Raw genomic sequence first — 14,740 nt, 5'->3', positions numbered from 1 at the left:
AGTATTTTTTTTTAAACATCTCAGTTTGCTGGGGTAGTCTTCTTTCTGTGTCTGATACCACTGGAAAAATGGCATAAATTATTCCTGACAGTTAAGAGGGAGCTCTGCCAGCTCTAAAAACACCCTTAAAAACAACTGGGAAGGGCTAGTTTGGTTGTCTTGTTAGGAAATTTGGCAATGCATTTGCTTCCTGCAAAAACTGCTTCAGATGTTGTGCTTCTTGTTGCTCACGGGCTGTTTCTTTTTCCTCACCTTCATAGATCAAGGATACTTTCCTTAGGACATACACTGAAGCAATCCAGAATTACAACAAGAACGATGAGCGGAGCCATGCAGTGGATAACGTACAGGAAAGTGTAAGTCTAAAACTGGGTACCAAAAAATCAGTCAGTAGAGAAAGCATGGATTTAATCCCAGAATGTGAGGTTTTGATGGCTCAATCTGCAAGCTGTAATTTGCAAGCAAAATAGAGGCTGGCAAAACTGATCTAAAGGGAAAGTATTTCAACTGAAATGCCTGCCCAGGATTCCTAAATTTTAGTGAAAAAGCTGTCTGATAAAGGCAAGGGCTGTCCCACTGGCTTGTTGTTGGTCCCAGATCTTGAATTAGGTTTATGGGGCAGGTCTATTCCTAAAGAACACACCTTGTTCCTAAGGGAATTTGCCAATAAGATCATAAAATGTTTTAAATTTGAGCTGGATGAGACAGGGTTTTATAATCTTGTGCCCTGTATCACTGATAAACTGCAGTAATTCTCTTCCCAAGTACAGTGAGAGGCTGGCAAACTCCTAGTGAGTTAAGGAGAAAAAATGGGTATATTTTCCCCAGAGGAAAATGGAGGGGAAAACTGCTGAGGTTGGCAGTGAAAGCTGTGCTGGAGGGATGGAGTAGGAGCTTGGTGGAGAAGAGCCTCTCTGACCCTCAGGGGTGGTAGCAGGGCAGGGGGGAATTGCCTTGCCTTCCAGGGAAGGAGCAAATGCCACAGCACAGCCAAACCAGTTGGGGATGCCACCCACAGGAGACCAAGTCCACCAACTACAACACAGAGTGATAAAATTCACATTTAAATTCCCACTGGAAGCTCTGCCATAGCAAGAAGCTATTCCTTCAGTTTGCAAAACATTCTATGAGCCTTTCCATATGATTGTAACTTGATGAATGGCTGAAATGTCAGTGTAATTGTATCGATGACTTCTAGACCTTTAGAAATTACAGCTGTTATGTTGGACCCTTCAGCATGGTTGAAACTGTACTCTAACCTGGCTTCTCCTGGTTAGCAGATTACTGCAGTGCTCCAAACAATATATTCTGCTGTCAAATTGTCTCTTTGCATAATGTTAACCTGTATTTTAAATTTTTGATTCCTTGGAGTTGACCAAACAAAGTAGTTGACCAAACTGAGTAGTTTTTCAGTGTTTCTGTTGTAGCAAAATGTTCATTTCATTCATAGTTCTCTTTTTACCAGAACTGCATTTATAAGCCCTTTCCTTGCAGAAAATTCAGCACATATTCCGTACTTTTGAGTCTCTGACTTCTAGCTTAGGATCTAAATCAGAACATCCTTCCCAATTTAGGGTTTTTTAGCTGACTTCCTAGATACACCCTGTGAACATATGGTCTCTTTCTATTCACAGCTCAGTGAATTGTCCTAGAAATTATTTTGGTGAGTTAGAGAGGTTTCACCTTACTGATTTGTACTAGTTTGAACCTGTATGTGTTACATGTAATTCTGTGTAATGCTTTGAGGTCTTGAATTTACAGGGTCATCTTTAAACAAATAAAAAAGTAAAGAAAACAAACAAACAAAAAAAAAACCCAACAGACTGTCAACTAAAAAAGATGGGTTTATGGTTGGACCTTTGTCAAATGTTACAAATAATAGTCCTGCTCATAAAATACCTTCTTTTAGTAGGTCATCTGCTCCCATGTTCTGTAAGTTACATCCCTGGTACTTTTGTAATTAATGGGGCAGGGGTGGTACCTGCTTTTCAAAACTTGCGGTGCCCTGTCATTATTTTGTTTATGAGCTTATGAAGTGGGCCGAGATGATTCTGTTCTAATTTTAAGTCTGTTTTTTTTTTAAAACCTGCCTCTTGTCCCTCCTAGCTGAGCTGCTGTGGCATTCAGAGCTACACCAACTGGAGCACCAGCCCTTACTTCTTCAAGCACGGCATCCCTGCGAGCTGTTGCATGAACTCCAGTGACTGCAACACTCAGGATCTGCGCAACATGACCGTGGCTGCCACTAAAGTAAACCAGAAGGTACCAGTAACCTTGTGCCAGAGGCAGTTGTGACACCATCCAGCACCCCAGTGGAGTGTGTGCCTGCTGGCAGTTGCATTTCATTTCAAATGGTTGGTTGATAATGTGCAAATAAGGCTGGAGTGATGATAAGGATGGCCTTGGTCCTGTGCTTGCTTCATATGCTTTGAGCTGGCCTTTCTGAAATCCAATGCCAGACACAGCAGTTCTGAGGAAACACAGGTGATTGACAGTGAATGTTGTGGTTGGTGGGTACATTTATTGTGAGTTAAAACCTTTGAACTTGTCCAGCCAAAGTGACCCTTTCCCTGGGGTCACCTGAAGGAGAGGGTTGGGAAGACAGAAATAGGGTTGAGAAGGCAAGTGGGGAGAACAGGAAGAAAATTAATAATTAGAGAATAAAAATATAGAAAATGCTAAGAAAGGGAAGAATAAAGAGAAAATAATGCAGCATCTATGCATTAGACCTTGTGCTGAAGAAGTGCTACTCAAGTTATTGTTTCAAGTGCTAGTGTTTCATCAATTCTTTCTCACTTGAGATTTGCAAGAGAGGGAAGAGTTTATTGGTAAGAGGAATGATATTGTGGCTAAATCACCATTCTAAGTAGCAGCGCAGCTTAGTCAGACTTAAGGGTTATTTTCTTTTCTGTTTTTATTTTCAGAGATCTATTTAAAAAATAAATAGAAGTCCTGAGGACAACAGGGGGAATATGGAAATGCCTCTGTCTCTTCTGTTTCTCTCTTTTTCACCTCAGTCACCTGTGACTCAGAAGGTTGGACTGGTGGCTGAGCACAGCCTGAAACATCTTTGAAAACCAGTCAAGTAGACAACATTTTCTGGCATGTATTGTAAAAGGGATACCAGAGGATTATTTTCCACTAAGCCTTTCTTTTTTTATTTTTTTTTTCTTTTTTGGCAATGGTTTAATGAGAGCCACTTGTTGCAGATGTGTGGAATGTTGATGGTGTCCATTGGTTGAGTAACTCACAGTCACCAGCAGCAGAGTAATCTTGCATGAGCATGGAGGGTGAGCCACTCTGTTCAGTGAATTTGTACTAACTTGATGTTTTTGTAGAAGTGGAAGGAAGGTGAGAGGCAGGGCAGGTGGATGTAGGGCACGTGCAGTACAGCCAGCACCCACAGCAGGCATGGTGCCTCCTGGGCAGCCCACCCTGAGCCTCTGCTTCTGCTCCTCTTCCCAGCAGGAGAGCTTTCTGCTGTGCCTGGTGTTCCACCAGCAGGGCCCAGCTTTGCAGTTCAGGACAGCCATGCACTCCAAACCTTTCCTGGCTGCAAAACCATTTAGGTACCATTTTCACTCCCAGCACTGATCTGTGGTTTCCCCCAGGTGCCAGGCTTGCTCTGCCTGCACAGGAAAATCCCTGTTCACTTCCGAGTTCCTCGTGGCACAGGATGCCTGCTGAATTGTAGGAAGTGACTGAGGGATCAGTGAGTGCTAGTCCAGGGCTAGTAACACATTTCCAGCCATTCTTGCTCCTTGCTCTCCTGTCAAATGCACAAGTCACCTGACAGAAAAGGACTGCTGATTCCTCAGGAAATAGTTGAAGTAATTACTTGATTTAATTACCTAGAAGAAATTTGGATGTTTTGGAAGTTCATGTGGTTTTGTCTCATTTTCTGACATAGCCATTGAAAATCAAAAGTTACAGATTTCTGTTCAGCAGTTGTGAGACCTTGCAGTTGTCCCAGACATTTGAGCAAAGTGGGATGCTTCTGAAATGTGCATGGGAGTAAAAAGCAAGAAGGAGAAAATGTCGTTTGGCCCTATCCTTTCACTTCAGATAGGTACCAAACATCATTGCCTCTGACCCAAGCCCCTTGCTCGTCTTGGAAACATGGGGCCCTTTGCTCTCTGAGTCTTGGAGAAAAAGGAAAATATTTATTGCCTGTGTTGTGGAAGACCCTTCTCACATACCTATGGACAAGTATATTTGGATTACATCTTTTGGTGGATCTTGCAAAACTATCAGTAAGATGAGTTCTCTATGAGCTAATCAAATTACTAGCAGTTTCTGAGGACTGATAATGAATTTACCAAAGAGGATTAAACTAATAATGTAATTACAGGACTAAAAGACAGCAGTCCTGGATTTTCTTTGCCAATTCTGACCCTAACTTGCTTAGTGACCTTGGGTTAATTATTTAGGCTCTCTGTTTCTTCATCTCAGACAGCACTAATACCTAACTTTAAGAGCTGTCATTAGGATTAGCTAATTAATGTTCATCTAGTGCTTTTAATCACAGTTCTTTACCAAGAAACCTCAAGAACTATTTCTCTCTAAAATCTTAAGAAAGGAGCAGATGCACAGAGTCAAGACAGATCAGATCCTTTGTAAACTGTCCCTTCTGTGCTCTGGATCAGCACCCAGAGGTGCTCACACAGCTCTTCACACACTTGTGTCCTGTAATGCAGCTCGTGGGTGCTGCTTGCACTCAGCCCATGCACAGTAAGGACTGAGCAACTGAGCCATATGTAAACAATATACTTCAGAAAACAGATCATTGTGGCTTGGGGAAACAGAGCCTTCAAGTGAGGAGGGTGATCAAAACTCTGCCATTGCATGTTTTGTTGACAAGATCTTCTGTCTCCTTCAAATTACCACTGTGCTTCAGTGTTGCATCTCTTGAAGGCTCTTCAACAGAATTGGTTTCAGAAGAGCTGGGAGAGCATTAAGCCATGTCAGAAAGAATGAAAATACTGCTTGAGAAATCTAATCTCATTGCACAACATGTAAGACACGCAAACTATAGCTGCTTGATGGGTTAAATAAGCAAGCTTGAATCAGAGTTACTGTACACTGTGGTAAAACATAGTTGATATGTGCACATAAACATTTCAGAAATTAATCAGGACCAGCTGTGCTGGTCCTCAGCTACTATTAAGTTCAGCACTTCATTACTCTTGGGATTAAATGTCTTGTGACGTTATAAAAGAAGTTAAAGAAATGGTACAATTTATTTAATGAATAGCCTGTCTGAAATAAAGAACATTGTTTGTCCTTTTCACTGTCATTTTTTACAAGCACCTGATGCTCTGAGGCCATCAAGAGTTCCTACACTGCTTGCAGAATGAGGGGTTTGTGCATGTAGGTGAAATGTGGAGACACTTCTCTCTTATGGGACAGGTGTCCAAGCTGGGAAAGGCAACTCACTGTTATTTCTGAGTTTTCCAATTTCTGATAAAGTGGATAAAGTTATAATGTATAAAACTCCTCAGGACTGGCCTTGAGCCAGAGTGTTGGTCATTTGAGGAAGGTGGCAAAAGGGGCTGAGCAGTGACTTTGGATTGTGGGGACAGATAATGGGGGTTAATAATGAAAGAAAAGGGGCTTAATGAAAGAATGGGGGTTAATAATGACAGGGTTAACATGGAAAGAAAATGTGTTGTGATTTTGGTGCCCTCTTTCTTTTTTTCTTCATGTATCAAGTCACATGTTTAGATTAATTTAGGCACCACAAACTAGGAGATGACTTTAAATGCTTTTTTGAGGGGTCAAATAGGTGAGGGGAGAAACTTGGCAAACATTATTATACTGAGGGGGAACATCTCAAAAAAGTCTATCCAAGAAAAGGGCAGATATTGTACATGAATCCTCTGGCCCCAGTCTGAGCTGTGCATTGAGGCCTGGGAAAGAAAGTCAGCCGAGAGAAAATTTGGTTTGGGGAGCAGGACAGGGAATTTTATGTCCAAGGGCAAATGAGCCAAGAAAATTCATACAAAACCCTTGATAACTTTGTTACATGGTTTAAAGTTACATGATGTTCAGTGCCTTGCCGGGTGTCCTTTGATGGGTATAGGCAAGCAGAATGCCTCAAGGGACACTTTATTAAATATCTAGAATATTAGGAAATCAGCATCATTTATTCATTTTTGACATCTGTATTGTATTATAACATTGGTGTATTGTTACTGGTTTGGTTTCAGGTCAAAGCTATATTGTTTTTTAACTGACTTTCTTTTAAAAGACCCATAAAAATGAGTGCAACATCACATTTCGATTTTAAAAGTATTGAAATGCATTCGTTTCTAAAAGTAATTGCTTTTGCCACAACTCCACATCATTCACTCAGAATTGCTGTTTTAAAAAAAAGTGACACTGTTGGAAATTACAGCAGAAATATTGTCTAGCCAGAGTTCATTCTAAATGAGAAATTTGTATGTATGCATTCATGGCAGGGAAGGTCAGTACAAAGAATGATGATGTTTGTTTTCCAGGGCTGTTATGACTTGGTGACCAGTTTTATGGAGACAAATATGGGAATCATAGCTGGAGTGGCTTTTGGGATTGCATTCTCACAGGTAAGTGCATAAACACTCCCCTTCTCCCCTTTTCTTTTCCCCTCTTTTTCTTTACCTGGACTTCAGGGAAGGAAGGTTTATGGAAAGGGACTGAACTCAGCATGCTCATTAGTCCTGAGGTCATCTGTTCATTGATTTTCTTTTTTTCAACTTAAATGAAGTTTCTCCTTGGGAATATCAGTTACGGTTGAGCTAATGACTAGCTCAAGGAAAACAACTTGTCCCTGCACTGGGTCAAATAGAGGTTAACCCAATAAAACATTGGCTTAAACGGAGCATAAAGGCTAAGAAGACAAATAGCTTATCCATTGTTTGGGTAGGCTTCTATCTTCTAAGCACTCTTATTTGTTCTTAAAGGACTCAGGAATTCTAATGAGTGCCCCCTCAGGCCTCCCCATTCTGGACCTGGAGCCTGGAGAGGGCACTTTGTGACCAATTTTATTTGTCTTCCCTTTAACACTGAACAGTGAGAAATGTTCAGTCTACCAAAATCAGAGTGTTAAACCAATTCCTGTCTGCACCAAAAGGAGTGTGGCACGAGAGTGACAAGAGGAGAGCTAAGCAGGGGGTTTCTGCTCCAGGATATCCAAACTGCATTTGTGTAGACAGGAACTGGGGAAAAGTATAGGTCTGGTCAGACTGCTCTGATCAAGAAGGGGCAGGAAAACACCTGCATCTTTCAACAAGATGCTTCTTTACACCAGTCACTTCATGTGTCACAGCAAGGACTCTACTGGTAACACGCAAAAATGAGAGAGAGGGAAATATGCACAATTCAAAACTGTCCCCAAGCCATGTGGAAAATGGCCCCCACATCCTCTCCATCAGCCTGAGGGAGCCCTAAAATTGTCTGGGCTCAGACTGGCTGAGTGCCCTGCCTTGGGCATTTCTGGAAGCCTGATGCCCTGTAGCCAAGGTGTTGGGTGTGAGCAGCCCGTGGTTTGGTGTGGGTGGAAATGCTGGTTCATCACAACAGCAGCTGCCCAGAGCATGTGCCTGCATGTCAGGGATCCAGAAAAGGTGAACAATCTGAAGCTGTTTGTGCATGGACAAGGGGAGGTCAGGTTTTTTTTAATATTCTAATTCTTGTTGAATGGTGACAGCATTGATATTCTTCTCCAGCCTTGATTATGGCTTGATTGCTGCTATAGGACGCCAGGCTTGGGTTTCAGTTTGGGTTCTAGATAGCCAGAAGGCTGTAAAGCATCTTTTTAAATGCCTCCTGTAAAGCTATCCAAAAGAAAAATGAGACGAGTAGAATTGTAAAATATGCTGCTGGGGGAAAAAGTCAGGACCAATACTGCCTGAAAGCATTTAATGGGTGTTTCATGGCAGGCTGCAGGCAGCACGGGCTGCAAGGCACTTTGTCCCTGTGACTGAGGGGAAAAATGAGGTGTGTTTTGGTGTGGTGTTGGCATCTCAAGCTGCTGGTGTCACCAGGAGCCCTGCTGCCAGGTGGGGATGTCACTCCCCAGTGCAGGCACTGGGCTCTGGCACTGTGAGGACATACTCAGCTGCTTGGGGTGTTAGCAGACTTCTGAAAAAGAGAAGAGAGAGGCTGCAGAGGGGAAAAACACAGCTCTCCCAGGCTGTGAAGAATAGAAGGTGGCCAGTTGTAATTTACTGAGTAATCTGTTTTGTTGGGCCCAATTAGGGGCAGTGTTTACAAATTGATTTCAGGTTAATGTGGCTGGCAGTAATGCCAGGCAGGGCTCCCGCTGTAGGCGAGGTTTTGCTCTTCCTATTGAGAATAGGTTTAATCTAAATAAAAGACAAATTAAATCATGTTGCTCTTCTACAGTAAAGCATGCTCAAGGGCCTTTCCTTCACGGGATTTGTTAGGTGTTGACTAGCATGGGGAATGTGCTGATGCCCAGAAATAGGGATAGTTGATGTAATGGCACTGCAAATTTTACAAGCCTGGCACAGACCTCCCCATCAGAGTCAAGAGTTCTTACAAAAAACACTGTGTTGCTGACCTTGTCTGATCTGCTCCTCAGGTTTGAAATAATAACAATAAAATAAAATTTGATTGTGTTTGGACTTGGATACCAGTGTTCACTTCCAGCTGGAATAATTTCCATTTAGCAGGTGCTTTTCAGAGCAGAAAAATTATTGCTGTGTTGTGCCCAACAGAGAATAAAATTAAGCAAACTGCATAGGTGATGGAGAGCTGTGCCTAGATAAAACTACTGTGCAGGCATTGGTTTAAGGAATGCAAGAGACACTGTCTGCAGGGCTGTACAGATTCTGAGTAGGGGAGACTCAGTGCAATGTTCAGGCCACATTATTCCCTTTGTGCTGAAGGACTGAAAATCAGGTGCTCTCCATATGCTCCAAACCAGTTGCTGGGCACATACAGGTCCCATCAGTCTAAGATAAACTCCCATGCAGCCATGGACCCTCTCTACTGTGCAGCATCCACCTGCCCTCTTTGCTGTCAGCACCAGCGTGGGCAGCTCTGCCTGGATGCAGTTCTGGTGCAGACATCATCCACCCTGTCTCCTGCAGCTCCTCCCTGAGCACAGGGAGGCTGGGGCTTGCTCAGGGGTTAGGGAGTGGGATCCACATCAGCATCCAATATGTGACTTCAAATCTGGTCCAAGACTGGGCTGTTTCTAAAGGCTAATCACAGTGGATTCAGTGTGGAGGTAGGGCCTGTGACAGAGGCACACCACAGCACAGGAGGCTGACTCAAATAAGTGACATGTGACACAGAAAATTATCTCTTTTAAAATAGAGCCAGAGAACCTGCATGTTTGGAGATTTGCATTTTGAGAATATGACACGGTATTGAGCTAAAAAATTATTCCTGATGGATTAAACCCCCCTCCCCCTCCCAGTTTTGGCTTACCTGATGTGCTGATGGATTCCAAGTTAGTTCAACACATTTCTATTTATAGAAATTCTCCCAAAGAATGAAAAATTGTGACAATACCAAGACCCAAAATAAAATGGAAATTCAAATTGCAATTCAGTTTCTTCAGTATAATAAGGTATAATAAATATGTCATGCAGAACAGCTTCCAGTCAGTGTTAACTCCTACAGAATAAGTGTGTTTAAAAGCCAGTTATTATGTGTACAGGGGGGATAAGGCTGCTACAAAATATGCTTTGGATGGCTTTCAATGGCCAGAACTAAGATGTGCCTGAGATTGCTCCTAGAAACCATGAGAAATTCTCTGCATTCTGCTTGCTGGAATGACCTGTGGCCAGGAGGATGGTAGTACAGGAGACACACCTGAGGAGTGTGGGTTTCCCAGTTGTCTAAACCAAAGAATTTTGTCAGCATTTTCAAGTTTCCTGTGGCAAGACCACGGTATAAAAAACCTCTCTGCTTTCTGTGTAATATCTCAGAAGACCAAGATAATCTTAGAGAAAAAAGGGAAGAAAAGAAAAAAGTAAGAGAGAAGACAAATGCAGAACCAAGTCTGACAACTTAGCACTCAAAAATCCAGAGACTAAAATCAAATAAATGAATAAGTGGATAAAAGTTGAGATGGGGCATTTGAGAGGCAGTGGGAGTGCAGGGAAATGAATGCAGCTCCCAGCAGCAGTTTCTTTGTGGGAATCCTTTAGAGCCAATTCTTTTTTCAAAGGAGCTGCGGGGACCTGGTGCACAATAGGATAAGGAGCTTCCTCCTGCCTGAAGAGCAGAGGAGGCAACTGATGGAACAAATGCAGAGAGCAGGGCAGGGTGGAGAGTGGTGATTTGTGCTGCAGTCTGGGAGCCTCTAGCCTGACTTAAATGCAGAGGAGTCTAGTTCTGCCTGTAATGAAAGAGCACCGTGAAGAAAATTCAGCAGCTCAGTACAATATTGCCTCTTCTTGGCTACAGGAGGAACAGTGCTCTTATGGTTAAATGTGGAAGTCAACACATTGAAAAGCACATGTTTTTATATACATTCAAAGTATTTCTAGACTATTTATTATAGCTCTATGTCCTGGTAATGCTTAGAAATGCTGAATAAAAAGTGTGTGCAATAGCTTGACATGCATTCCATTATTTTTGAAATACAAAGTTAAACATTATGTCACTATAACCACTTAAATGCCTAAGCCAGCCTAAGGTCAGAGCCAAGAATCAATAAGTGGGCCAAAGATCGTGGAGATAGATTCATGAGGAACCTGCCATTTGTCTTAGGAGTGAGCTGAGTAAAACAAATCACCATTACATGCCTGTAGACACTACAAAGTTTAGACACACTGATTATTAGAGTTACAGCCTGCACAGAAGAGGAGAATCCCTAATTAGAAGTATCTGGGGAAGTCTGCTCCAGTTAAAGGGGGAAAGAAAAGCCTGTGGTTTCCTATATGTAGAGGCTACAGCATCTTTCCCCTTGTAAACCTGATACAAGCAGCAGATTGTGGCTGAGAAGAACAGTAGCTGTAATCTGGGTGCTCATGATGGGGAAAAATGAACAAACAACTTCAATGCACATACATTCTTGCCCATTGCAGAGAGGAATTGATTCAGGTCTGGACCAGAATTTGCTCAGGGAAAATAATTTGGATTAAATACACTGCGAAGTTTATCTAACTTAAAAATGCAGTAAGGCAGAAAAGTAACTTCTGAGTTACTTCCAGCCAAGGAAGGTGAAGACTGAAAGTCACCACAAACACAGAAAAGCAACAGTGAAAGAGGTGGGACAGGGCCACCCAGAGGCACTCACTCTGTTCAGGCTGTCAGAGCACGAAGTACAGAGCACTGTCCAAAACAGAAATCTCACTCTCCAAAATTCAGCTGAGCTAAAGAAACAGTGCGTGAGACAGCTGCAGGAGTGTCATGTAAGCTGTAGAATGTGAATGTTTTCAGCAACACCTTCAGTAATTGATTAAATCATCCTCCCAGTGATGAGTAGAAAAGGCAACAAAATGGTTAAAATGTCTTCTTGGTATCAAGTGAGATTTTCAGAGCTGAGGGGGGCTTTCACGATGCACATATTGTTTTGGCAACTAAAAACACAGCCCCTGGACCCTGGTAGCTTTGGTTTTTGTTGGAGGTTGGTCAGGAATTGGTACCAGGGCCCCACATCTCGTTATAGGCAAGGCAGTCTCATCCTTGGTGCCAAAATCAGGGGGTGCATGCGGGGAACAGGAGGGTTCAACCTGCTTTTCAATGTGACTCAGTGCCCTTTTGAAATTCCCAGAAGAGCTCTGGTGGACACTGAAACAGGAAACTGAACAAATTTCTGGCAAAGAAGCATGGCCTGTCAAGGACTGTGACGTCTTAGAGAAAGGAAACAGTTTATCCAGATTTGACTTACCCTGGCTTGGCCTTGCTCTGGGCTGGTGCCAGCCCAAATCAAGCAATTGCTGGTACAGATGTGTATTTTGATGATGATTGTGTTAACAGTGAGCACTGCCTGGTCTAAGGGAAGGGACACACAATGCTGGGGAGTGAAATAGGAGGATCCAGTCTGGGTGAGCAGCCAGCCAGTCATACCTGGGCATGCTCTGGATATGCTCAGCAGTTAATTAATTGACCAACCCCAATGAGCAAAGAGGTTGAATTATTTACAGCATATTAACACTGTTGGCACATGAAGGAAGCACTAAGAAACTGCAGTAGACAAAACATTGAAAAGACTGAGTGCTTATTGATGAGTGGAAGCCTGGGATCTGTTTTCAATAATCTGAGTGACAGCCAAGGGAATAGTGAATGACTTTTTAAAAAGTTATTTCCAGATTTACAGCACTCATTTCTACCATGCTGTAAAGGAAGCATAACCACTCTGGGACATCAGGAAGCTTTCCCCTGGCACAGTGATAAAGAAGTTAAAGGCACCAGCTCTCGGGGCTCATGGGTGGTGGTGAGGGATCCAGGTGGAGCAAGTGAAACACAGCCTGTAACAAGCTGATACCCCCAGCAGTTTTTTCATCCACATCTGGCTTGGCCAGACATTGACAAGATTGAAAAATACCAAAAAGGCATGCTGTCTGTCAAATAAATGACAAAAATCAAGAGGAAGATCTGACAAAGAAAGACGACAGATTTTGATGCTGTTTTTCTAATTAGAACAGTCCATAAAATAGAGCATAAATACATTGTGCATAATAACTCCAGAACATGAACTACATGCATTGGTGTATTTAACTTTAATTGTGTTCTGTCTCTGTCTTGTCTGGCACAGTTGATTGGGATGCTGCTGGCATGCTGTCTGTCCCGGTTTATTACTGCTAACCAGTACGAGATGGTGTAACAAGGTGAGCTTTTCCCGTTTTCCAGGTGGTAAAACCATAAAAGCCTTGCTGTGTTGTTGTGGCTGTGCTGCTTCTGCTGAAGACTGCGAGCAAGTTTTACATTCTGAACGTGTTCATTGAGAATTAAGACTTCCCATGGGATTCTTTGCTTTGGGATTTTCATCCCAATTTTGGGTGTGGTGGGGAAGAAAAAAAAGGGGTGGGGAAATGCAGCGTTGAATTTCGTCATTTCCATTTTCTTGGAAAGAGAGAGCAAAACACCTGCTGTGAATACTGATACCAACCAAAGCAACCCACTTGTTGGTTTGTTGTTTTGTTTTTGTTTTTCCATCCTCCCTGCTCTCCAGTCTTTCGAGAAGTGTGAAGTCCAGAGCCTGTGTGAAGACCAGGAGCTGCAGAATTGGAGAAAGACTGCCATGAATGTTATAGCACACACTGTCTCTCGCACGCACGCACGCACACCCCCACGAGCAAGCCCGTGCGCGCGCACACTCGCACCCCACCTCCCGAACTGTCCCATGCGTAGTGTCCCATTCTGTGAAGTTCCACGGTGCCACCCAGAGTGGCCGGGTCCCCTCGGCCTCCAGAGCCAGCCCCCACCCCCGCGGCTCGGCCCAGGACGGCACCGTCTGTATGTTCTTGGTCACACAGTAGTTGCATCGTAAGTTAACAAAGGTAACTCATTAACAGCGTTGATCGGGCTGTGCATGTAGTGACTGGAGGGCATAATTAGCCTTTCACCATGGTTAATAAGTGTTGCACACATTCATATAAACCGGTATATGAAATATATATTCTTTTGGTTTTATCTTAATTTCTTGTTTTGTTTATTGCTTTACTAAGGTTTCCATCCTTTCCCCCTTCCCCTGCGCCTGTCCCCCTCTCCCCAAAAACAAAGGAATCAGTAACATAACATAAAGATACTTGAAAATGATGTTAAAATGTTGTGCTTGAAGGGAACTGTTATTCCTGATGTTCTTCTACATCTTTGATTCTTACTCAGTGTTGTATGCCTAGTGCGTATCCCGGTAGGCTTTGTCTAGTGCATTTTGCCTCGGAACCTGATCCTGTGTAATACTGTTATTAAGCTGTGTTGTTGCTTACTGTGAAGGCAGAAATTTTTGCTCCCTTTATTTTTATTACGTAGCTATGAACTAATTGAACTGTGCTGTACTGCGGCCTTCATACTTTTTTCCTGTTCTTTCTTTTTTTTCTTTCTTTTTGCATTGAGGTTGCAGCCACCAAATACATCGTTGAATCAAATCGAAATAAAAACACACACAGAGATATAAAAAAAAAAATCACAAAAAAAAAATAACAGGCATATGAAATATTTTTGGGGGAAAGCAAAAGTTTAAAACCTTTTTAAAAAAAATAGGACTTTTTTAATAATGCCTCTGTCTAGCATGCCAACGAGAATGCATTGATATTGTGAGTATTTGTGATATACGTATTAATAAATGGAACCATTACAGATTTCTAGCTGCTTCCTTCTCATTCTTTAGTTATAAGAAAACTCTTTTTTAGGGAGGGGGGAAGTGAACATGAAACACCCGGGCACAACTTGGCGTGACATGTCTTTATGTGGTTTTTAACAACTAATTTTCTTGTAAAAGAGAAATGTTACCACCCTGGGACAAGAAAAAAAAAAAAAAGGAGAAAGAGCTGGATTTGTTTCAAAACTCCTTCTACAGCTGGTTTCACCACGTGACAAATACCCTCTGCTTTGCAAGTTTTCTTCTTGTAATTGTTAAAAATCTGCAGTGTTTAATTATCCCATCCTTAGTGCTGTGAGTGATTTTGGCATTAAGCATTTCTCTCTTGATTTTGGTGAGAAAGGAGAGAGCTTTGGGGTTGAGGGATAGGCTTGTGGAAAGGCAGGCAGTTGTCTCTCACTTGAATGAGTGATATGTCACAGATGTGACAGAAAACCCATGGAAGTTTAAACCTGG

At 42.5% G+C, this 14,740-nt stretch overlaps 1 protein-coding gene across 1 annotated transcript in view; it reads left to right on the top strand.

The window, feature by feature from the left end:
* The window catches only part of TSPAN7 (tetraspanin 7), an 85,334-nt gene extending 71,067 nt beyond the window's left edge, over positions 1-14,267 (top strand). Inside the window, exons 4-8 of the mRNA XM_053934813.1 lie at positions 261-356; positions 2,107-2,262; positions 6,501-6,584; positions 12,719-12,791; positions 13,136-14,267. Coding sequence (XP_053790788.1) covers positions 261-356; positions 2,107-2,262; positions 6,501-6,584; positions 12,719-12,787 — 405 coding nt within the window. The 3' untranslated portion in view covers positions 12,788-12,791; positions 13,136-14,267. The remainder of the gene's footprint in view (positions 1-260; positions 357-2,106; positions 2,263-6,500; positions 6,585-12,718; positions 12,792-13,135) is intronic.
* Positions 14,268-14,740: the final 473 nt, after the last annotated feature.

The sequence above is a fragment of the Vidua chalybeata genome, chromosome 2 (assembly GCF_026979565.1).
Source record: "Vidua chalybeata isolate OUT-0048 chromosome 2, bVidCha1 merged haplotype, whole genome shotgun sequence".
Lineage (NCBI taxonomy): Eukaryota > Metazoa > Chordata > Aves > Passeriformes > Viduidae > Vidua > Vidua chalybeata.
Note: the sequence above shows the minus strand (reverse complement) of the source record. Positions and strands in the feature narration are given on the sequence as shown.